Source organism: Uloborus diversus, chromosome 8 (genome assembly GCF_026930045.1).
Source record: "Uloborus diversus isolate 005 chromosome 8, Udiv.v.3.1, whole genome shotgun sequence".
In the NCBI taxonomy this organism is placed as follows: domain Eukaryota; kingdom Metazoa; phylum Arthropoda; class Arachnida; order Araneae; family Uloboridae; genus Uloborus; species Uloborus diversus.
In genome coordinates this window covers 141,960,351-141,986,883 of record NC_072738.1, presented here as the reverse complement: position 1 = coordinate 141,986,883, position 26,533 = coordinate 141,960,351, and the positions used below count along the sequence as shown (strand labels likewise).

The following is a 26,533-nucleotide window of genomic DNA, read 5'->3' as shown; positions in this document are numbered from 1 at the left end:
CTTGGGTTATTTTCGCATTTATAGGATAGTCTAACCGGTAAGGCAAACCTTTAAGCTGAATTTAATTTTTAAAAATTTACACTACCGTTAAAAAGTGTAGACAAAAAATAAATAAATAAATAAATAAAAATTTTGAAATTAATTTGAATTTTGAAATTTTGAATTAAAATTATGTTTTTCACAATCAAAAGTTGCGACAGGACCCTACTCGCTGATTACTACCCCACTCACTTGTTTCTAGAAACGGTTCCTGTCCCTCCAAGCCTGCCCCTCCTCTTTGGGTGGTTACGTGTGTATGTGTAGGCTTGTGTGTGCGTAGACCTGTGTATATGCACTTTGGCATGTGTGTAAAGGAACGTATGTATGTGTATGAGTGTGCGTGTGTCTGGGACAAGGACGCCACCGACGAGGAGCGGCGGCTACCGGGGGTCAGTGCTCATAGGACCGGAGGAGTGGCGCCGGAGTCGCGCCTGCAGAGGGCGGTTGTGGGGTTGAAAAAGGGACCGGACATCAAGGACAGTCAAATGAAAACAATTAGCAATCGTGATTGCTCAAAAAACGTGACAAAAAAAGCATTTTATTGGTACACTAAATCGGAAAAAGAAAACTAAAAGAACTACTGGGTAATTCAAAAAGAATATTGCGGGTTCAAAAGCATATATTTCTGAGAGTAAAAACGCTCAAAAAACGATTTTGTTTGCATGCTTAGATCAATCTAAAGATGCATGCAATATATCAAACAGCCCGGTTTTGTTGGCACTCTTAGCTTCAATGAGATGACATCTGCCTCCAGTTCGGTTATTCACTATTCATGACTGAGGAGTTCTAACAAAAACGATGCTGCAGTCACAGGATGTGATAACCGGGCTGTCTGGTACATTTCATGTAGCTCTGCCTTGGCCCTGGCTTAGGGTCGGTAACTTACAATCAAAGGTTGCTCTATGTGACTGACACTTTAACAATATTATACCTGTAACTAAACTCCTTCCATGTACTTTGTAACATGTCAGCAGTCACAGAAGCAATTGCTGCAGTCACAGGATATGATAACCGGGCTGTCTGGTATATTTCATGTAGTTCTGCCTTGGCCCTGGCTTAGAGGCGGTAACTTACAATCAAAGGTTGCTCTATTTGACTGACACCTTAACAATATTATACCTGTAACTAAACTCCTTCCATGTACTTTGTAACATGTCAGCAGTCACAGAAGCAATTGCTGCAGTCACAGGATGTGATAACCGGGCTGTCTGGTATATTTCATGTAGTTCTGCCTTGGCCTTGGCTTAGAGGCGGTAACTTACAATCAAAGGTTGCTCTATTTGACTGACACCTTAACAATATTATACCTGTAACTAAACTCCTTCCATGTACTTTGTAACATGTCAGAAGTCACAGAAGCAATTGCTGCAGTCACAGGATGTGATAACCGGGCTGTCTGGTACATTTCATGTAATTCTGCCTTGGTCCTGTCTTAGGGGCGGTAACTTACAATCAAAAGATGCTCTATGTGACTGACACCTTAACAATATTATACCCGTAGCCAAACTCCTTCCATGTACTTTGTAACATGTCAGCAGTCACAGAAGCAATTGCTGCAGTAATCCAATTTTTCTTCAATCGTCAAGATTAGCAAATAAGGGGACATAAACATAGTAACCTTTACATATTTCCTCAAAACGTCCCATGGTATAAGGCCTGGTGACATAGGATGTTGGGGGGGGGGGGAGGTAATGATAAAGTGCTAAATCACCTCTTCTTTGACAGCTATTTTGACCAGCTGAATAATAAAGAACAAGTGGGGTGCCTATGAGCTTCCCCCGACGGTAATAAGGTCTAATGCTTCCAAATCAGCAACTTTATGAAACCCACATCATTCTTCTGTAATCATCCTATAGTGTGGTTCTTCTTCACGTTTTAAGTGCCAGTTTAGATAAAAAGTGGTGCAGCAATTCAATCAAGTCTAACCAGTGGTCAAACACATTTTCAAGTCATTTCCTTTTTGGATTTACGAGTGTTATAAATCAAACAGTGGCAACTTGCAGAAGAGCAAACATGCTTAAATAGGATACTTGAGCGGTGAGGTGGAACGGTTATCGAAGTGTAGAATGCAAAAGTAAGTCGATGTAGCTATGGTTGGGGCAAACTTAACCTGGCAGCGTTGTGAGGTGATGTGATAAAGGAAGTGTGTAGTCTTCACAATGATTCCAGGTTACGTTCGCCCCAACTACAGAGGCCTTAGAAAGAACAGTTTCGTTTTCACTGCTCTAAAGCATGTTTTTAAAAGGTAATCAGCGGTCGAGGCTTAAAATATAGATTGCCTTTTACAAAAAAGAATAAACATTGTGGTATCAATAATTACTGGAAGCTTGTGGCGAAAATGCGTTACTGTATATTATGGGCGCACAATAGTTTAAATCGTTTTGTTCGGATCAGAACGAGACTGCGAATTTGCAATCCTCAAAACCAGGTTGACATCCTGAGCGGTCTTCTTTTCATAAATTCTCCCTTGGAGTGCCAAGGAATTATTTTCAGAGGTTGGTCTCTTTCATTATGTGCCCCGAATCTTAGGGCTCACTGTCGTTGAAATCAACAATCAACACATTTCCAACTCTCTCCAAAACCTCCCCAGAAGTTATCAAAAAGTTATAAGCTTGCTAGTAATTACATAGAAAAATTGTATTGCAATTGTACTTGTGGGTTTATTAAAAAGTATTTTACACTCATGTTGCCATTACTTAAATTACAATCCTCGTATTAAGCAGAATGTAACTCTTTCCTCAATTTTCTTTGAAATCTTATTCTAGAAAAAAAGAAGAGCTAACATGGTGAATATTTGCAACAGAAGAAAAAAAATAATTTCGCGTATCAACTCTTTTAATATGCATAATAGTTTCGAAAAGGTAAATATTAAAAATCCAGTCAATCACTTATGGTAAAACCGTATATTTCAAAACGTCCAGCCAAAAGAAGCAATCAAAGTGACTTCACAGAACAAAGCTTCATTTTATTTAAGAGTGAAGAGTTAAAAGGCATTCCTACCAACATCAAAAAGAGACGAAAACTCATTCGAAACACGTCCGGGCCATAAAATTCCACCCCTCCCTCTTCTGGACGCCAATCTCAATTCATTAGCGCCGCTCGGACATGGGCGAAAAGAATCTCTGCGGCCGCGGACACGGTTGCAGGGGATAAATTCCTCAATTATTGAAGAGTCTCGCCGAGAGTTAAATTGGGAAGAAAAGAATTTCGAGAGCGGGTTCCTGTTCAGTAGTTAAAAGTTGTCTCTAGCAGTTAATGGGAGTCCTACCTCGCCCAGGTTGGAGCATTACTTCGGTTACAGGAAGTTAACGCCTCAACTCGAGCAAACGCTTTCGCTGGGCAGTGTAGTTTTAATGGAACACCTTTAACGTTGACAAATGAGGACACTGAAAGTGTAGTTGACTGATCATAAAAATTATTTATTTGATAGTATGGAATGGGAGGCAAATTGTTAAGCAAAAGGGACAAGATAAAAGTATATTTCAAAAGCATATTTTATGAAGTAATCCAGATCCATTTCGTCGTGACTTTTTATTCGCTTTGTGAGTGGTAGGTAGTGAGTCGTGTGATCCGCTGCCATTGTTTGAAAAAATATTTTTAAAAATCGCTTTTCTAGTAATGAGTACAAATGTTTAATGGATTTTTACAAAGGGAGATTTTTTCCCGAGGATTATTGGAACGGTTGCATGATAACTTTGGTTACAATCTGGTAATGTTTGTTCGTAAGAAATAACGTAAGCCTTCAGTATTTCAGCTATAGAATTTTTACACATGGTGTTCCACAAATGCTGGTAAAAACGTGCATGCAGTGTAAAAGACATATTCAATACACAATCACACAGCATTTCATGGCTGATCATTTGGTAGAGGACGTTCTCTGACAGATCCAATGAACGAAATATTTTCCCTTAGGTTCAGAAAATGTTTAAAGCATTCGTGATCTTTCTGCTAAATGCTACAAATGTAATAAAATAAACTTCCTTAAGGTACACGTATGGGTTTCAAACCGTAAAAATGAATGAAAATTCAAACTATTTTTTTTATTTATCTAAAATATGCATTTAATCTTTAGCTGACCGGGGACATCAAAAGATTGCAAAAAAAAAAAAAAAAAAAAAAAATAATAATAATAATAATAATAAAATAAATAAATAAATAAAAATTCCGTAAATAAAAACAGCAAGAACTTTTCGACATGTCTTTTGCGATGTCGAAAGTGTTTTTTTTTTTTTTTTTCACCTTTGAACACGTTTCTTCAGAATGTTGGTTTTTAAATTTCTGTATCATTCAAAAAAAAAAAAAAAAAAACTCGCGTTCAAATTATCATTTAATTATTTTGCTTTTTTCTATGAAATCTATGTAAACTGTTGGATGTTACAATAAATTCAAAGTGATTGATTAAAAAAACCCACTTTTTAATAGAGCGCTAAATGTTATTATAAAAAACATGAGTTTTTAAAATGCACTTAAGATGGAAAAAGTTCAACTGAAAACCATGGTAAGATAAATAAATATACCTTTGTGCTGATAAGTAAAGTAAGGAATAACAACGTCAAAAAGCACAAATTGCAGATTACTGTCTGACCATTGATTACATGGAATGGCTAATATCCGGTTTATAGGTGGAAATGGACGTATCTATTCTTTTATAGGGGTGTTAGTTGGTTTGTTACAGATGTGCACTTTTGCCTCTCTATTTTTTAGCCTTAGTTTTATAAAAATGAAAATTTGCTCTCAGCAACATTTTTTAAATCCAAAGTATATTCGATCTATATTCTAACAAAGTTTTGAGCTTACTGTTTTGTTTTAACATTCCTGAACAAAATGAAAATATTTTCTTTTCTTTTTGTTGTTTCCATGGTAACTATTTTTGTTTTCTCTCATTTTATATTAGAGAATGCAATAAATGAATAAGGCACTAGTGACATTATAAAACGCGTGCATCACATTCCCAACGTTATTTTCCCTTCTCCCCTGCTAGATTCATTTAGATGAAATAGTCTTTACTTGGCAGATTGCCAAATTACACACAATCTGGGGTCAAATAGTACTGCACACTTGTGATTCGGCGTTACAAGGAACGCCGTTTTCCATGCAAAAAAAAAAAAAGAACTTATGGATGAAAAGACATCAGAAAAAAGCTGTGCAGTGTCCGACGTGTGTGCAGTAATCTGCAATTTGTGCTTCTTGACGTTGTTTTTTCTTACTTTTAAAAACTATGGCTAGTGCTTTATTAAGTTTAAAAGATAGAGCGACGTATGATGCATCATTTAACACCCATTTGAATCAGTGGGCGAATAGGATTTTTTCGATCATTGCTCTAAATTATGCTAATTAATTAATTGAATATTAATTAATTGCTAAAAATTAATTATCTTTTTACATTTCGTCATCTTTACTAATAATAAAGCGGAAAGTCTCTGTCTGGATTTATGTAGGATGTCTGTGACGCACATAGCGCCTAGACCGTTTGCCCAATTTTCATGAAATTTGGCACAAAGTTAGTTTGTAGCATGAGGGTGTGCACCTTGAAGCGATTTTTCGAAAATTTGATTTTATTATTTTTCTATTTCAATTTTAAGAACATTTTCCAAGCAAAATTATCATAAGATGGACGAGCAAATTCCGAAATTATCATGACGTGGAATGGGAGAGTGAATGAACATAGCCAATTGGCGAGAAATTCGTCATCCATTATTTGTAAATATACAGGCGAACCAAATGCCCTTTTAATTTTTCAACTACGGGCAAAGCCGTTTGGGTACCTATAGTTGTAAATATTTTAAAAAGTTATTTACTTTTTAATGGTTAAAGGTCTAATTTTCAAACTGAAGTTTGAAAAAAAAAACTTTGAATCTATACGTAGGAATGTAATATACTGTCTGACCACGGTTTGTATGGAAAGACAAACATCCGTTTTACCGCCGGAAATGGACGAATCTATTATTTTTCACTGATGTCAGCTTTTGCAGTAGCAGAGTCTCATTCAAATAAGCGGAATACGCGCAGCAAATTTTTACTTTCCCCCCTTATTCACAGAGATTCGTCTTATCTGCACATTTGAAAATTCCATGCAATCCGTGGTTGGACAATAATTGTGTTAATAAACATGGCTTCTATGAGTGCTCTGTGCTCCACTCGCAAGTTCAACACTTTTTCTCCTTTGAAAGAAATGACTTCTCGTTAACTCCCATGAGGTTAAAAGTTCTAACTTCCCTAATTCTAAACTTTCTTAGTACCGGATGTTATTATTAAAGTACATATTTCTATTTGGACCTATAGCGTAGAGTTCGCTTTAAAAGACGCAAATCACTGAAACTTAGTAAACACATTTACTCAGTATATTGACTATGGGGAGAAGATATTTGCAGTTTCGAATACAGTAGCTCAATAAAAACATCTTTTAAACTTAAATTATCACGTGGAAATATTATTAAATTTTTATGAGACATGTAAAAAATTTGGAAACAGTTGAATCATAGACGTGCAAGATACAAAATCATAAGCGTAGGGGGGGGGGGCGTTGTTTGGTGCACTTAACTTACACAAAGTTTAATCAAATTCATGAATCAGAACATGTTCTCTTCGGAAGTATGAACAGAATAAATTTAATTAGTACCAACCTGTAAATTTGTTAGTTTGAAGTTTTTAGTGATCGGGGCGTTACACTGTAAAAAAATTCCGCAACGATACTGGTTATTTCCGTGGAACGTCTCGGGATTTCACACGTTTTCACCTATTTCCCCGTAAAAACAAGTATCTTCACAAAAAAGTTTCCTGAATCGCTACAAGCTGCACGCGTGCAGACTTTTCACTGTTGTGGAAAATATTTTTAGCAACCAGTTTAAAGATCGAATAAGCGTGTTTATTAAGAGTATCGGCCTGAAATCGCTTACGGCCTATCCAGGTTGACTAAGCTGCTAATGAGAGCAAAAACGTCAGTGGATAGCTACAACTTTGCAAGGCAGGAATTGCAGGCAAGAGATAAGGTTGGTTCCTTCTTGCATAGCTTTGGCCGTGATCGCTCTGATTTTTATGGAGCCTTCTTGCTAAATCAGGAAGGTTGTAATCAATAACACTAAACCTACTTAATTTTTCTAGAAGGTTCTAGAGACATGACTGGCTTTAACAGGGGAGATTTCGCATTTCTTCAGGAAGTTTCAAGGTTAATTTCAGAGAGGTTACTGACTTTTAGCGGAAAACGTTCCTGGTTTTTCCAAGATATGTTACTGGAAGAAATTGGGCACATCAGCTGCCTATTATTTTCCAGGAACGTTTCTGAATCGTTTTTACAGTATAATCTGGAAGCAAAAAATATAACTTCCGCCTAGACCTGTAACAGCTGGATGATATTTAGATGGAATTGACAGTCGCCATCCCATTCGGATGGGTTGGAAAATATTTATGTCACTCACCTGCTGTATTTTTGGAAATATATTTTCTTTCTTTTGCATTACCCTAGCGAGTTCCCCGTATGTAACTGACACGCTCATTTCTTTCGCTCCTAGAGTGTGATGGCAGAATAAAATTGACCGTTTGTTGAGGGTTGATTTCTCGTTGAGAAAAGCTACTTGAATTAACGAAGATAATATTAATTTTAAACATTCGCTCTACGCTCGACTTTCTATATGCAAAATTAAAGGATTTATTTATGTAAATTTATCTTTAGCTATCGAATGGGTGAGGGTGAGGGGATGTGTATATCGTTTATGTCAGGGACGCACCGATGCTAATGTTACAGAAAAATGAATTCCCCTTTCACATTGTATAAACTTATTTAAAACATTGCTCAAGAATCTATTAATGTCTTTTGAAAACTCTCATGGAAGTAACTACAAATTTAATTTTAAAAAAACGACACAATTCTCTCATGACGATGCACAGCATAAAACTTCATCACAATAACTTATATTATATCAGCTTAAAAAAGAATAGAAAATTTCAGAATCTCTCACACTAGATTATTCCTAAAAATAATAACTCTAACTAATTGCCAAAAGATGCTTAAAAATGAGAAAATGAAAGATACACTGACTATAAATTAAAACATATGACTATTATATTTCGTTTTGTTTCTACGTGGTCTTATTTCTTCTTCTTCTTCTCTCTCTCTCTCTCTTTTTTTACAGATATTGCTTTTTAAGCACATAAAACATTTTTTACAAACATCAAATTGTTCACTCTTCAATATTCAACTACTATTTTTCAATAGTGCTTTGGCACTGGAAAAGACAAACACAGAAAATGTTAAAAGACAACCTTGAAAAAAAAAAAAAAAAGTTAAATACTATAACTGTAGTAGATAGAACGCAAACATTTAAGTCAGTGTTACACTCAGGAAACTGTACTACTACTTTGTCCTTTAATATTTAGTCATGCACTATTTTTTTTTTTCTTAGCAATATTTTTACGATAGATTAAGTCTTATTTTACGCTTTTACTCTAAAAATAATATTTATAAAAATCAACAAATTAGACTTTAAAGGAGAAAACAACGATCGTTCTCCGTCAGAGAAACTTAGACTTAGATGAAACATTAAGATCAATTTTAAGAAAGACTTACCCTAGGTGTTTTGCAGTATTTCCCTGTTCTGCTATCTCTGATAGTCGATATTTCCAGAAATTCTGTTTCCTGTAACGAAAATAATAATTAAAACATTTCTTTATACCTTTAGTAACAGCGTGAAATGTAATCAGAGATACAGTCGGACACGCCTATAAGGGACCGCGATATTTGCTCGTTAGACCCGAGTGCTCGTAAAAAACGAGTCGTGAAAAAAATCATAAAAATTCATCATAGTTGCTTTTTCTCTTCTTTTTGATCACTGTGTTCCAAAGAAGTTGGTTAGTTTGCTCTGGATGTCTCTTTCTTCTGTCATTTTCTTTGATGAATATACATATACACACATATGATTTTTTTTAATGTTTATTTACTCCACAAATCAAAAAATAGTGCTCTCAGGATTTATAATCTATCACTGACTTCGGTAAACTTTGGAATGTTAAAGAAAACTTACGAGAAAAGGCTAAGCTGAGCTGGAAGTCAATAGAGCTTGTTAGCAAATAGCTAACGAGGAATGGATCTCTTTTCTGCGTTAAATGCATGCAAAACTTAATTTGATTTTGAGAGTCGAGTAAAATACGGACATTCAACAAATATTAGAGTTTATTAGTTTATTGTTACATACATAAAACTCGTAAGCATTTATAAATTACAAACTGCATCCTTGAATAGAAAAATAGAAACAAAAACAAATACTTATAAACTTGAAGACGTTCATGTCAGCGCTAATTGAATATTTTAAGTCCAGTTGCACAAAATTCCAATTCTTTTCATTAGTAATATTTTCTTTAAGGCCCTCGGGGCCCAGGAAATATCCTTCAATTACTAGCATAATAACTGTCCTTCAATGTAGCAACATGGTTGACTGGAGACACATTTCTCGGTGCACGCGGAACACAACCGCGAACAGCCATCTCAAACGAGCAAAACAGTACCTATTCAGAGTCACAACTGACTATAAGTGTATTTATGTCGAGGACTGCATACTAAGTGCCTTGCCTCCATTATTTTGTAAACCGATAGATGGCAGCACCATCACCGGATCGAACAGTTAATGAGAATTTTGAACTAATCCAGGAGCTAATAGCTACCTAGTACTAGCACCCCCAGAGGTATCGTTTCACTTGGAGGACATTGAGACCACGAGCATATTTAACGTCGCCCAGTCCCCTTTAATGACGACGGTGGGTCTTCGACCATCGAGGTTCGAACCCAGGACCCTCCGACACTCTACCGATCGGGCTACCATGGCTCCGGGCAAAACAGTTAAACCCTTCTCCCGAACCTCTTTCATTTCAGTTTATATCAGGTTACGAGTTGCGTCACACTAAATATTTGCATACTAAATATAAAGAAGTTGTGCATTAGTGAATTAAATAAAGGCATGCGGCTAGAAAAAATGTATGTAGTTAAATTCTGTTTTTCGAATTACCCAGCCGCAACCAGACCACCGGGGATAAATTTAAGATTGAAATAAACTGGATTTTTTTCTTCTCGTGCGCTGGGGGGGGGGGGGCAAGAATCAAATATTCGCTAACAGAACTGTTATGAATCGCAAAAATATTGCTCGCTTTAAGCGGAGTTTGCTCGTTAAAAGCGGGTAATGCTTCCCTAGAATTAACATTGTACCAACCATTTCTGACTTCCTCGCTAAATCCGGGTTCTTGTTAAATCAGGGCTCGTCAAAAGCGAGTTCGACTGCATAGTTAGCATTTCTTTTAAGGTGTGAAAATTCCCCTTGATATTATTCATTAGAACATAATGATTATCCAATAAATGAAATAACTACTAAATTTCTAAGGAGGAAACTGAAGACGGCAGGGAAAGTAGGGATGTGTGTACTATTTTGATTTTTAATATTTGAGCTGTTTGACGTTTCGTATTTGAAATTACTTGGAGTGTGGCCCCTTTTAACGTCACTTACGTTTATAGGCCATGACAATCGCTGAAACTCATGGCAACAAAGAGGCCGCTACAGGGAACCCCTGTTTCCATTACGTTGCTATTGATTGGTGGATGCAGGGGTTCCGTTCAGCGCCTCTTGCGGTCAAAATGGGTGACGTCCAATCAAAAATAAACAAACTTTAAAGCGTTGATATTGATTGGTAGATGCACGAGCATCGGTTTAACACAGAAATGTCATTAATTGTCAAGGCCCGTTAAGCGTCAGCGCCATCTAGTGGGGCCATGCTTGGTGATAGCCAGTCCAAATGCTAGAAGAACCTCTTCTCTGTTTTAGGGCAAGTGATAGTACAAGTAGCCCTCGTAGGTGCCGCTGTATAGCAATATTTAGAAAAGATTTTCAATAAAAAGCCTACTTACCACCTGAACTTTAAACGTACTTACTCAAAACTTTAAATCGTTTACTTACATTCCTTTGCTATTCATTCCCTCAGCTGAACTTTCTGCAGTTTACATCGTATTCGGACTTATGGGACCAAAATGACGTAAAACTTACTTTACTTCGCAAAATAATTGAAGTAAAATTAATATGTGAAAGACAGCTTTATGACTTAGGGGCTCAATTTGAACTAAGCCATTAATCAGCGTGAAAATACATAATTAAAATCTGTCGAAGCCCCGAAGGATGTAGGTTAACATTTAATTTCGAAGAGATTATTCGCAGAAGTGCTACATATCGTTTCTGATCATCATCTAAACCTTCATTTATGTAGCATATAGTACATTTTGAAGCTATTCTCTGTAGGAAAAGGATTCTAAGTTCACAGTTAAAGCTGAGAACATTTCGTTGACTAATTTCTGCGAACACTTTGTAAAAACAATTTAGAAACATTCCTTTAAATAATGGGCAGCTAATGCGCCCAATTTGTGCCAGCAACATATCTTGCAAATACCAGATTTTTTTAAAAAGAAAACTTAGCACTTTTCATATGACTTGAGCTGCACTTTTCTTCGTTTGTGGTGTCATTTTCTTGGAATAATTGAAAACTACAGGAGTACTGAAATTGTCCTTTTTGACCCAGAATAGTTATTTTGTCCTTTTGAGAGCATTACGAAAAGTACTTAGTATTTTTTTTTTTTTTAATCTGTTACTTTTTTCTTTTTTAGTGTAAATCTATTTCAGAAACAGAATAATGTTTCCATTGCGGACTTTCATCGTATTTTTACATATAAATGCTCCATACTGAACGAAAAAATAAATGTGTATATACGTGTCTAAAACTTAAAGCAATTGGGGCTAAAAATTAATCTTTGTTCTTCTCTAGGATTTATTTAAATATTAAAGGTTTCTCAAACTATTTTATGTTTCACAACATACAAGTTACTTGTTATATAAAGATCTTAATATGTATCTTTACTGAGCACCGTCATCGAATATTGGCATAGATGACTATAAAAATCATGCGAGAGCACTGATAGTAAATACATTTCATGCTTGCTTCAGAGAAGCCGTCATTCAAAATTTTCATTATGATTACAATTAATATTACTGTTGTAAGGCAACGCCTTTTTGTAACAATAGGTTTAATATTTCATCATTTCATGGGTAAATTACATGAATTTTACTGTTGTCTATCGCAACTGAAAATATTTATTTTATTTTAGATTTTTTTTAGCATTAAGTTGTACCTTCAGATTAAAGAAATCATTTAGTGAAGTCCCGAAGTCTCAAAGGGGTCTAGTTGTTGAGATTTAAGCAAAAGCAGGCCTCAAAATTTCCGGGACAAACAATGCAAACATAAGAAAAGTGCTTACAATAATGGTTTCCGCTAAAATTCAGTAAAAGTTTCTGAAACTCTCCTAGAATCTTTCTAATGAACTTGAAAATATCCCTGGCTAACGCCGGTCATGTCTCTAGAAACTTCAGAGAAAACTTAGGTAGGTTTAATATAATAGCTTGACACTTTCCTGATTTTCCCAGAGAGAGAGCTATTCAAGCATCATTGCCACCATGGTCAAAGCTGAGACGGAACTGCAAGAAAGTACCAAGTATCATCACCTGCCTGCATTTCTTCTGCATCACTTTCGGAATCCGAAGACTTAGGCCCTCTTATTAGGAGCGTAGCCAATTTGGAAGGGCCGTCATCGAACTGAAGATGGGCTTAATGAATACGCTCAGTCAATCTTTAAACTATTGTACAAAAATATTTTCACAGCAGTGAGAAGTTTGCATTCGTTTAACTTGGAGCATTTTAAGAAACCTTTTGACAAATATACTAGATTTTTTCAGGAAATTAAAGAAAACTTGTGAAATCCCGAAACGTTCCACGGAAATAAATTTTTGATTTTCGGAGTTTTTTTTTTACTTTTTTTTACAGTGTATGAATGAGTAATACTGATGATCTACATCTCATAAAAATGCCAATGTCATTAGCATTTTGTAACAAAAAACAATTTTCTGAGTAAAAACTGGCTTGCGTTCACTGTAAACATTTTATCGCATCAATTTTTAAATTGTAACTGACAATTTTAGTCATTCATCATTTTGACTTCTTTAATTTAAGTTTGTTTTACATCTAATTAAACAAATACGCTTATCATTTTTAAATTATACCTTTTCTGCAATTTCGTTTACATTTGTATTCATCTCGTTTTTACTTCCTTTTACAAAAAAGAAAGTATTGTATTCGCGAAAAAAATTTCACTCAAAAATCGTCCTTAATTTCCGTTTTACTCACCCCCGAATGAATATTGAGTTTTTTTTCTTCACTCGACCACACGTGGATAAGTGCCTAAGAACGTATAGACACGCGAAATATCCATAATGACGATTCCCGAGTTAATTACAACGAATTTTCTCGTGACGTCTGTATGTACGTATGTATGTATGTGCGGATATGCGTATGTATGTCGCATAAATCAAGAACGGAAGGTCCTAGAAAATTGAAATTTGGTACGTAGACTCCTAGTGGAGTCTAGTTGTGCACCTCCCCTTTTGCTTGCATTCGGGTGTTTCTAAAGGAATCTTTTGTCCCTTTTTGGGGGAAATCATTGTTAATTTCGATGTAAACTCAAGTGGTGTTATAATTTGGCACACACTTGGCGATATATCGCCAGTCTTTTGGCCAACTTGGTGACGATTTTAAAAATCTGTTTTAATTTGGCCACTGTTGGTAATATTTAGAGAGTAGACTATTGGATCACATTAAAATTGTCAGTAATGGGGAAATGGCGTTAAATTGGAGTAAAAGGAAGGCATGTGATGCACATGCCTTCCTTTTACTCCAATTTAACGCACACATCAGCTCGTTTAAAGTTAAAATAGCTTGCAGTAAAATGCAGTCGAACCCGCTTAGTGGAATAACCGTTTTGCCACTTAAAAATATTCTAATAAGCGGGATATTCCATTAACCGGGATCAAAATAACGCACTACACTGGCTTGGTACATTGTAAATGTATTATATTAAGCGGGATATTCTTTTAACCGATATTCTAATAAGCGGGCTCAACTGTTACAGATTTACAATGGGGTTGTTTCCTTCAGTCAAAAGTAGTACTTTTAGTCACTGAAATTGATGGAATAAGCAAAGAAAAATACATGGACCCAGAAAATTCTTTCATTTTCCCAACAGTTATTTTTTAATTAATTTTTTAAAATGTCCGATTTTGCGAACAAGGCGTGATCTTGATGAGTCATAAATGATGCTCTTTGGCGCATTTTGTACCGCGTTTCCACGTTATGATAATCAAGAAGCGAATTGAAATTGCGCTCTACGCTTGCTATCAACCATATCGTTGCCAATACACGTGAGTAAAGATGCGAATTAAATATTTTGCTCAGTGAATGGCAACACAGAATGGCATTTCATCATTTGTGATATCATCGGCAAGAAATGTAAATAATAAAAGCGCATCGATTTAAGTATTTTTTAAAAAATATTAAACTTTAACAAATTATGAAAAAAAAAGGTTAGATCCTATGTTTTTAAGCATGTTCTTTCAGAAAAAAATACTTTTAAAGTTTTGAAAACGACCCCATTCAGAAAATTTCACAGGAAATATTATGAAATTCAATATTTTCCTGTTAATCTTTCGAGTCCTTTCAGACGTGGCGTCCGCTATACCGGACATGAACTTTAAACAGCTGCTAATCATTTATTAATTGAATAAATTATTCGATTTTTTCCGTAGTTGACGTACAGTCTGCTTTTTATTATCCGTACAAGAATTTTTCATTTTGGGATTGACAACATAAAGAAATAGGGGTTGGGAGAATGGTACTGTTCATTCTCCCAACCACGGATTTCCGTCTTAAAAGCGAGTTTTTTTCTGATTTTTTAAAAAAAATATATAATCCTATATTAATCATTTCAAAAGCTTATATTATGTTTTATTATTGTTTAGAGAATGTTTTACAAAGAAGTTTGTTTGATATTTCATCGTTTTATTATCTGAAACATGTATTTCAATAACATATGTCCGGATTATTGGACGTGTCATAACTCTTTTAATTTATCACCAATAAACTTGAGATTTGGTCTATAAGATACTCTTTACCATAGTACACTGTCTATCAAATAAAAACACTTTTGGTTAAGTATTTCAAAATTCCGTCTGAAAGGCAAAACCTGGAAAAAAAAGTTGCTTTAAAAATCTTAAGTAAAAAAAGAAAAAGGAATAAAAGATTTGCTTTAAAAAAAAGGTTCGTAACCGAAAAAGAAGAAAATGGAAAAAAGACACACAGACTCATTTTGAAAGTAAAAGGAACTTCGAAAAGTTCCGCAATTCTTTATTTGCAGCTTAGGAAATTCAAGCCGGTGACCTAACGGGCACCGCAATATAAGGAAGCAAATATGTTGTCGGTTTTGGAAAAGGCAGACAGCAAAACGAAACGGAAAGGATAGTCTTTGAGTGAAAATACAAATAAACAACTTAAAGCTTGTGTGGAACTAAGCAAGCCTACTCTCCCACATGACAACATTAAATTTCTCTCGACTGTCGTAAGCTCCTAATTACTGCAAATATTCTTTTCTGAAATTTAATGCACTTTTTGAAAACACGAATTTGGTTTACGAAAAAATGGAAAAAAAAAAAAAAAGCGGTGAAGTTTATATAAAACCGATATCAAATTCGTTTTCTGAAACTGTAACGTGCTGCGTCGAGTTTATTCCAGTGGTAATTTATTTACTTATTTACTGTAGGAATATATTTTTAAGTGATTTTTTCCTCGCATGTAAATAGACAAACAAATGGAGAATTTCTGATTTGTTCAAAATGCATTGATCTGCATTTGTTTGATCTCTGTGTTTCACTGTTTACAAAACCAGAACTCGAAATACTAGTTGGAGTTTGTTAAAATGTTACGCTTAACACTAAGAAAAAAAATTATCACTTTTTCATTAAATATTACCTTTTCTTTGAATCAAAAAGAGGACATTTTTCTTTTCACACTTTGTTTATTAAAATAGATCTAATATCAAAATGAAAAAATTTTCAGCCTCAGCTAATCGGGGAAAATGTATAGTTAATATTTGAGAATAAAAATTGGTTTACTGAAAAGTAGACTCGTTTATTTTTAGAAAATCTCCTTGTTTCACTTACAGGCAGCATTCTGACAATCCTATAGTCACCAAATAATATGATATTCTACTGTTACAAACAAATTGTAAAATTTTCTACTCATTCGACTTCAAGATTGTTGGAAGTTATCAAAAACTGCAGGCATATACGAGTTTTTGCTTCAGTATGTATCATAGAGAAGGTGGGTAAATGCAGTTTGTTATTTTACTTACAAATAATTTTCGTAGTGACGTCACATGTAGCATGTCGGTCTGTCCACGGTGACTGACGTAACAATTTGACTCTATTTTTTATTTATAAATTCAGCATTTTCTTGAAATTAAATTTTGTTTCTTCTGAAATTGATCTAAAATATCATGATATGGTACATCACTGCTCTACACTTGTTTTCAGAGTTGAGGAAAACTTTTTTGTATGAAATTAAGGGGAATAAAAAAAAATGTGACTGATATTACGCAGAAGAGACGTTGAGAAAAGTGACTTATATATAATTTGAAGTTCTCTTCAAATTAATATCGTAAAATCTAAACAGATTTCTTCCCCTTAAAATAGAGATTTTAGACTTGGTGAAAACATTTTGTTTCATTGAAATAACTAAAAAACTAAAAGTGTAAAAATTATTTAGCACCCGTGACTGATGATACAAAAATTTTGTGACTGATGTTACATTTCTAATAAATTGCTGTAATTATAAATTATTTCTCCTTGAAAATATAATTAGCATTTAAAATTGCCAAATTCTATTTAAAATACAAGAAAAATTTATTTATAAAGTTTTAAAAGTTATATTTTTGATGTATTTCATAAAATAAAAAATCCTCTTGCCTTTACTACAAACAGTGCGCTAAATATTTTATTTCTTTCTCATGTGAATAATGAATTTCCTCCGCATTGACAGGATATTTCTAATGTTTTACTGCTTGAATCTTGACAGTTACTAAATACTACTAGTTTTCAATTTTAATGCATCTAACTTCTTGTGATACAATTGTTTGTCATATTCTTCAAGAACCCGTTCTCCAGTTGCATTCAACAATTTTGGAACATGATCTGCTGGAAGTGATTTCAACCTTTACTGTTAAAAAAAAAAGATGTTGCTAAACACCTGCTACAGCTTCTGAATTAAAAAAAAGTATTACTCAAATATAACTCTTTTTTACATGATTGCAGGTCGGATGTTGATAGCTCTGAAATTTGCATGAAGCTATGACATTTAAAAATATTTCTGTATTAATGATGTAGCACTTTTATTCAAATGTAATACATGAAGACCTAGGAGTGTCTGTTTATCAAATTTCATGCCAGAAAATTTTTTGCAGCAGCAATTTTCTTTTGTGAAGATATAACAAAGAATGCTTTGAATGACTAACAGATTTTACCAAGGTTTCATTATTTTAAAGAGAGGCAACGCAGCTGCTAATTTAAACCTGATGGGTCTTCAATACCTTAAATTTGTTCTCTACTTATTCTGCTTCTTCACCTAATTTATCTTTTTAATTTTATACTAAACTAACTTTGGTAATTATACTAGGTTTTTGAAAATTATTTTATTGATTTTTTACCATCCGCTCTTTTTATCTTCTACTTTGTTTTACTTTTTGTAATTTTCATTTTTTCCTTTATTTCTTAATTTATATCGCCTCCATTTTTGCCTTCCTGCAGCAGTCAATGCTATTTGTGCAATTTGTTTGAGGTTCATTAACGAAAAGAGAAATGTGACTGATATTACTGTGACTGATGTTAAATAAGTTTTAGATAATTAAATTCAACTATTTCTAAATATTTAAGGAATGAATATTAAAGATATCATCATAAATGAAGAGAATAGGGCTCTTTTATAAACTTGGGTTTGTTTTTGTTTAAGCAATGCAAACTTTATAAAATTTTGTGACTGATGTTACATTAGTATGAGGCCTAGTTTTAAAAAAAATGTTAAAAAACAATTATATTAGTTTAAATTTTCTTTGTTGGTCTAATCACTTCCTAGATAAACCACATTTCAATAAAAAATAAGATTGTATACATAGCAATTAATTTCCTAAGTGTAAGAAAAAAAAAAAAGATTAACTTTTAGAATCGCTAACGCAACGACATATGGGCACTGAGTAGTATTGTTAAAATTTGCCTATGAAACTTGCAAAAAATGTGTTTATAACTTTTTTCGTATAGTTTTATAAAAATAGTATTTTTTAGCTCATATGAAAGAAAACGATTGCTGATACAATGATTTTTTTTTTTTTTTTTTTTTGACTGTGATGTCCCTAGTTTCATGGACATGCCTATGTTACAAATTTGCCACAGAGTGACCCCCGTGAGACGTCACAATTCTGTAATTTTGTACCTTTGGCCATTGTTATTCGCAGTTTAATACGTTCTGTAGTTTTACCGTGTTCTATAACAGTCGTTGGTTCTGTAACAATCACACAAATTTGAAGATATCTGCAAATTTAGGGCGGTTGAGAATGTTATAGTTTTTTTTACTTTTCTGCTTAAAGACATTTATTTATTTCTTACTTGCTGAGTTGCCCGGCGTTGCACGGTTTACCTCGAAAACAAAAGCTATGTCAAGTGCTGTTCAACAATCAGTCTTGAATGAAAGAAAAAAAAATGTCTCAAAATATGAATTTAGACGGCTTGGCTTTTTTATTTTAATTTCAAAAATTCAGTCATCGTTGTTAATAGAAGTAAATATTCAGTTAATCGGATTTTCTGGTATAAACTGCCATGAATTTCTTAGCATCAAATGACCTCTGTGCCAAATTTGGCAAAAATCCGGCGTGTACGGGTGGGGGGTTGTATACGAAACATACAAACACACCTAATTACATCTACATTGCTGGCCAAATTATTAGACTAAGACTGTTTTAAAAGCAAATTCTTTATTGATTACATAACTATAGACACATTAACGAACAGTGAAATAATTATCTAACATTTATTATGCATTCCCTTGTTCTTGATGAGCATTTTAAGTCTTTTTGGAATACTTTTCACAAGGTTTGCATCATTTCTTAACTTATTAAAAAAAAAAGGAGGTAAAAAATTGTTTATACTCACTATTATATATACTCTCAGACACATACTCACTAATTACCTAAAACTAACTTTAAATATCACAGAACACACTAATAAAAAGAACTAGTGAACTGTTTAAGCTGATTGAGGTTATGTTCCTGGTAGGTAGATAAACAAAAAACATAAACAAAGCAGACAGTGCTGCCACCTGCAAGCATTTAATTATGCTAAAATAACGTAATAATCAGTGTACAGTATGTACTGTACTTCAACAGTAAAATAAATAGTATTTTAGTACAAATAGTTTACAAAAAAAAAAGAACTCTTTAGTCTAATAATTTGGTCAGCACTGTGTTTAGTGAATTTCTATCTCAATGAACCCCGATCAAAGAAATAAATTTTCAGTCACGATTAATTTCCAGAACGTTGCTTGAATCTCGTTACAACGAAATTCCCGTTTTTACAAAGAAATATAGTCGAACTGGCTTATAACGAGCTCAAAGGGACCGCTATTTTTTCTCGTTTTAACCGATTGCTCGTCAAAAGAGAGTTTGAAAAAAATCATAAAATTTCTTCATAGTTGCCTTTTTTTTCTTTTTTTTTTTTAATTACCCTGCAGCATCAGATAAGTTGTTTACTGTCTGACCACGGATTGTATGTAAAGACAAACATCCGTTTTACAGCCAGAAATGGATAAATCTATTATTTTTAGCGATGTCAGCTTTTGCAGAAGCAGAGTCTCATTCAAATGAGCAGAATACGTGCATCAAATGTTTACTTTTCCCCCTCATTCAGATAGATTCGTCTCATCTGGGCGTTTGAAAATTCCATACAATCCGTGATTGGACAGTACTTTGCTTTGAATTGTTTGAATATATCTTTCTCATGCCATTGTTTCTGAGGAATACACATATACACACACATATACAGTAAACTTTCGATTATACCCGCGGTCGTTTATCCGCAGCTCGGATTATCCGCAGGTCATTTCACTATTTTTTAACGGTCATTAAATGTTTTTTAAACTCATGATTGTGTAATTATTTGTTTTTATATTTTACATATGTATATTTTTTACATTCAATGTTACTAGATGGAATGTAGTAATGTTTTTAGCAAAAAATTAAATGTATGTGTGAGTGTTATTTATATTTTTGAGCTATTGTCTGCAGTAGCATCGTTTTTAACTATTATTCGGATTATCCGCGGTTTTTGCTTATCCGCGGTTACCATGCCTAAGGCCGCTATAGTGGAGGAGCCGACGCATCCGCCATTTTGGAGCAAACTTGATCCAGTGCTTCGTAGCAATAGCATTGCTGCTGATGTTTACATTTCTTTAGCATGTGTTAAATTGAGTCAAATAGGTGGTTGTTCGGCTGTTAATTGTGCAAACAGCTCCAAGAAAGGATTTCAGATTTCCAGCAGATGCAGAAGCAAAAAGAAATGGATAAATAATAGCCCGCGAAGTGACTGGCAGCCTGGAAACAACGCCAACTTTTTCCAAAATTTCGCAATGTTCACCTTTGCTCTCCGACTCTTTCGTTCCCTGTTTGACGAATGATTGCCAATAAAGGTAGTTTTCCCTGTTGTACGTTTGCTCCAAAATGGCGGATGCGTCGGCCTCTCCAGTTATAGGGGTTCTAACCATGTCACCCTATTCCGCGGATAATCAGGAGTTTACTGTAATCTTTAAATGTTTTTTTACTCCACAATTAAAAAAATTGCTGTCATCACTTGTTCTCAGGATTTATGATTCAATACTAACTTTGGTTAAATTTTTAAGAAAATTTACCAAGAAAAGCTGAGCTGGAAGTCAATAGAAATTTTACGAATCACAAAATATTGCTCGCTTTCAGCGGGGTTTGCTCGTTAAAAGCGAGTTATGCTCCCATAGGCTTAACATCGTACTAACCATGTGTTTTTTTCTTTCCTCACTAAATCCGAGTTTTCGTTAAATCAGGGTTCGTTATTAGCAAATTCGACTGTATTAAGATCCCTTCCAGTTGGTTGTTAGGAGATTTCACTGTACATAGATAGAGATTTTCCATGACATGTTGTACTACGAAGATCCTTCACACTGTAAAAACGATTCAGAAACGTTCCTGCAAAATAATGGGCAGATTGTGTGCCCAATTTCTGCCAGTAAGATACCTTACAAAAACCAGGAAAGTTTTCCGCTAAAATTCAGTAACCTTCCTGAAATTATCGAGGAAGCTTCCTGAAAAGTTCAGAAATATTCCCGATGGAAGCCAGTCAGGTTTCTGTAACTTCAGAGAAAGCTTAGGTAGGTATAATGTAATACCTTTGCACCTTCCTGATTTATTAAGAAAGTCCCATAAGCAGTATTGCAAACATGGCCTAAGCCAAGATAGAATTGCAAGCCTCGAGAATCGTACCAGAATGCAATTCTTGCAAAGCAACGTTGTCCATACCTATTTAATCCCTTTGGGAGCTTAATCAGCACGGACGAACCGTATTTGAATTGAAGCCGATACATTTTATAAACGCACTCAGTAAGTTTTTAAACTGGGAGCTAAAAATATTTTTTACAACAGTGAGAATTCTGCAATCCTGCAACTTGTAGTAATTCAGGAAAATTTTGACAATGATACTTGATTTTACCAGGAAGAGGATAAAAATCATTGAAATCCTGAGACGTTACACGGAAATACTCAGTCACGTTTCGGAACTTTTTTACAGTGCAGCTTTTTCACAGACAAATTGCTATAAATAACGTTTTGTCACAGTTTATCAGTTTGTATTATCCTTTCCTTTTGTCGCATGCTTCTATAATATTATTTTACCGCCCTCTTTTGTTTCCTCCGAAATCATCACACGAGCTCTCTTCCTCTCCAAAAGTATAAAGAGTCACAAACTCGTAAAGCGGACTGAGATCACGTTCATTATCTCCCATTGGCAATAAATCATTTCCTTCCAGTTATCAATGCGACCTTTTCAGTCGGGTATTTACGGCGAACGCGAAGGGCGAAATATGTAAAGCGTGACAGCACTTAAAACAAGCACCCGCTAAAGTCGCCAACAAAAGGTATCTGCGGAATCAATCTCTTGGTGAAGAGAAACTACATAAAAATGATGCCATCAGCGCTTCTTTCTTCCGATGGACGCAGGGATGATGAGGGAGCCATTAAAACTACGTGTGCGCTGCCGTAATAAGCCTCATAAAATCAAAGTCGGGGGCGTTAGCCTCTCGGCGATCGCCTATCGGCACTATGATTAGTTTTTCGTTTATTTTACTCCTTCGGAACTTTAGAAGAAAATTTCTTTTTACACCTTTTACCATAAATATGGAAAAAAAGTAAATAGTTTAAAATAAATACTAGTAGTGAAGACTAATCCTGATATATATATATATATATATATATATATATATATATATATATATATATATATATATATATATATATATATATATATATATATATATATATGTATATATATATATATATATATATATAAACTATATCCAAATATACTACTCTATAGCAGGGATTCCCAAAGTGAGTGGCGTGTCACAATGGGGTTCTGCAATGAGAGGTAATGGGTGCCGTGAAATATCTACGGTATCTATATATCTGTACCTCAGAACCAGAAGGACACGTAAGTCCAAAAATTGCAATTTTCCGTTTATTCGTGCATTGTATGTAGAGTAGAAGCCTATTCTGCATCGAGCCATGTGAACGCAATTCTTTAATAAAAAAATAATTTAAAAAAAAAAAAAAACCTTTTCAATTCACTGTAAAAACGATTCAGAAACATTCCCGGAAAATAATGCGCAGCTCATTTGCCAATCTCTGCCAATAACATATCTTGCGAAATCCAGGAACGTATTCCGTTAAAATTGAGTAACCTTCCTGATATTATCCTAGTAGTTTCCTGAAAAATTCAGAAATCTCCTCGTTAAAAGCCAGTTATGTCTCTGGAAAATTAGAATAAACTTAGGAAAGCACAATATAATAGCTTGGTGTTCTCCTGATTTATCAAGGAAATTTCAAGAGCATTATTGCAAAAATGGCCAAATCTAAGGCAGAATTGCGAACAATTAAAAAGCTTACTCGCCTGCAATTCTTGCAAAGCTACGCAGTCCATACTTATTCGTTACCTTTGGGAGTTTAGTCAACGAGCCGTAACTGAACTGAAGCCGATACACTTTATAAATACGTTCAGTTTTTCTTTAAACTGGGAGCTAAACATATTTTGCACAACAGTGATAAGTCTGCATTCGTGCAACGTGTAGCAATTCAGGAAACTTTTGGACAAGAAACTTGATTTTTCCAGGAAGTAGATAAAACTCATTTAAATCTCGAAACGTAACACGGAAATACCCAGTAACGTTTCGGAATTTTTTTGCAGTGAATTAAAAAAGGCTTAAAAAACACGCGTCCCATCCTTTGCATGGGCCAGAAAAAAGTTTTCCCTCTCTACTGTAAAATTATCATAATGTGACTTACGTTCCTTTGGCTCTGAGGTACACATAATGTATATGAGGCAGTAAGAAGCAAAGTGATTTAAGTGGACGTTTTCAAGTTTTGAGTAAAACGCGTTTAAAGCTAAGGTCCTAGGTGGGCTTTCATTGATTTTTTCTAAATCATACTGTTACAGCAGCAACTACCAGTGCTACTAGTACTTTCTTTTGTCTCGAGACAGAGGAACGCTTTAAAAATAAGCTATTTTTCACTTGAGCGGTTTTATAGCCACTTTACATGAAAATATATTTTAGAAAATAGATATTTAAGCTATGGTGCTGTAACCCATTGAAAATAAGTATTTTTACAATACAATCATGAAGTATGAGCCTGTAAATTTATTTGTTCAGATTTCCCCGCAGCGCTTTTTCACGAGTTTACACGCGTGCTTAAAAAAATCTAATAAGCTAAATTTCAGAAAAATACTTGAATGTATTTTTCTGACATAGAGTCTTACATTCCTATAACAGACAATTTTACTTTAAGCTCCTAAAATTTCAGGGTTCTAGTGTGTTGAAATTTTCTGCAAACTTGATCTAAAAATGGCAATTTGTCAAAAAAATTCATTCGGAATTTTGGATCACTTTTTTGGGAGACCCTAGATCCTCAGGATTTGGATCTCGGAAGCTGAAATTTTGCATCGGTTATGTTCAAAAGCATCTCTACACCTCTATAAAATTTTATCCTATTCGGAGATATCAAGCCGCCTGGGACGATTTGAAAAATTAGTTCAGTTGACGTGGAATGACTCAAAAGGGTTTTGTGTGATCAGACGCAAGTGGACATTTTTAAGTTTTGAGTAAAACGCGTTTAAAGATTAGCTCCTAGGTAGGCTTTCATTGAAATGTTTTTTTTTTAAAATCATGCTGTATAGCAGCAACTACCAAGGCTACTAGTACCATCTCTTGACACAAGACAGAAGAGAGGTGCCCTTACTATTTGTACTGGCTACCTCCAAATGTTTAATTTTGCCACTTTCATCCCTTTGTCTCTCACTGACTCATAAAATAGACACGGCGAGGACAGTGCTGTAAGAAAATTCTAGGTTTTAAAAGAGTGCCACGAACAGAAAAAAGTTTGGGGACCCCTGCTCTATGGAGCTTATAAATTTTGTGTTGTGGTTGGTATTAAAAATAATATCTCAAAATACTACAGCAGTGAGTGTAAAGGTCACTTTTTAACCTTTTTACTTTCTTCTATATCTAATATATAGAAGAAAGTATTGGATTCGTGCAAATTTTCGAATTTCGAATTTTGACGGATTCGAACGTTTTGAGGTGTGCTGAGTCCATTTCGACCATTTTTGGAAAATATCTGTCGTGGTGTGTGTGTGTGTGTATGTATGTATGTGTGTGTGTATGTATGTATGTGTGTGTGTATGTATGTGTGTCACGTCTGTGTGTGACCAGTTTTTTTTGGCCGCTCTACAACAAAAATTACCGCATGAAATCGAACGAAATTTAGTACACATATGTGCCCCTATGTGAACTTCTGCCCATTAGTTTTTGGCGCGAATTCCTCCAAGGGGGGTGGAGCAATGGGACGTTTTTCGAGTTACGCGTGCTTGCTATTCCTCAGGAAGTTACTGGCGGAATCAAACAAAATGTGGTCCATATGTTGGTATTAACAGGAACAGGTGCTGATTCAATTTTGGTGTCAATAACTCAAACGGGGGTTGAGCTGTAGAACGTTTTTTGTCGTCAATTGTGACTGCTGTATCTCAAGAAATAATGAACGGAATGAAAGAAAAATTTATCGGCAAGTAGCCCTTAGTGGGTATAAGAACTGATTTTATTTTTGTGTCAACAGCTAAAAGGGGGGGTAGCGCAATCACCCGTTCTTTTTTTCCATTTTGAGTGCCCTATCTCAAGAAGTAATGCTACGTTCTGGTTGAAATTTGGAATATATGTGAATCCATATGTAAACAGGCTTTGGTTCTATTTTGACGCCGATCGCTCCAAGAGGTGTTGATTTTTTTTTTTTTTTTTTTTTTTGCGAATAAAAATATTTTTATTAATGCAACAATAAGAAAGATAAATCGTAATAGATTGTCGTCTGCGTATTTCTCGTGATTTTAATTGTATGGAAATGATAGGAAATATTATCTCAATGATTTAAAATTTTGAACTGTTGCCATCTTATGTTTGTTAACAAATAAAATATTTGTAATTCATTCAAGCAAGGCTTTTAAAATAACTTTCAATTTTCGCTCTTTGCTTTGCTTTTGCAATAATTCAGACATTGGGATAGTCGTCAAGTTTTTGCATGTGTCATTTTGTTTTTGTTGGGAATATTGCTTCTTCGTCAAGCATGGGGCGGGATCAGAAAAAAAAAAAAAGAAAAAGAAAAATATGGAAGAAAGTTTCGTGATGGCCACAACATACTAGTTTTTAATTGCCTTCATTTATATTAGCTTACTTTACATTTTAACAGAGCTTTTTATGATGTTTAATTTACTTATTAGCTTTGGTGAACTATTTTACATTTAATGACACTTTAAATGCTATTTGACGGTTTCTTTTATTTGTTTAGCGGATTTTTTCGATTTCAATGAAAGTTGACTTCATTTAGTTATTTGGCAGAAAATTTTACATTTAAATTGAACTTTATTTGTTGTTTAATGGATTGCTTTTATTTTAATACTAGTGGTACCCGCACAGCTTTGCCCGTAATAAAAAAATTAAAAGGTCTTTGGATTCGCCTGTATATTTACAAATAATGCGTGGTGAATTTTCTCGCCAATTGTCTTGTACCCATGTTACGGTTCCACGTTATGATAATTTCGTATCTCGCCAATTGGCTTGTGCCCATGTTAAGGTTCCACGTTATGATAATTTCGTAATTTACTCGTCCATCTTATAATAATTTTTTTCTTAAAATTGGAATAGAAAAAGAACCACATCGAATTTTTGAAAAATCGCTTACACCCCCCCCCCCCCATGCTACAAA

General features: G+C 34.5%; 1 protein-coding gene across 1 annotated transcript in view; it reads right to left on the bottom strand.

The window, feature by feature from the left end:
- The window catches only part of LOC129228134 (1-phosphatidylinositol 4,5-bisphosphate phosphodiesterase classes I and II-like), a 478,401-nt gene that overhangs the window by 152,985 nt on the left and 298,883 nt on the right, over window positions 1–26,533 (bottom strand). Inside the window, 1 exon segment of the mRNA XM_054862781.1 lies at window positions 8,603–8,671. Within this exon segment, the coding sequence (XP_054718756.1) occupies window positions 8,603–8,671 (69 nt within the window).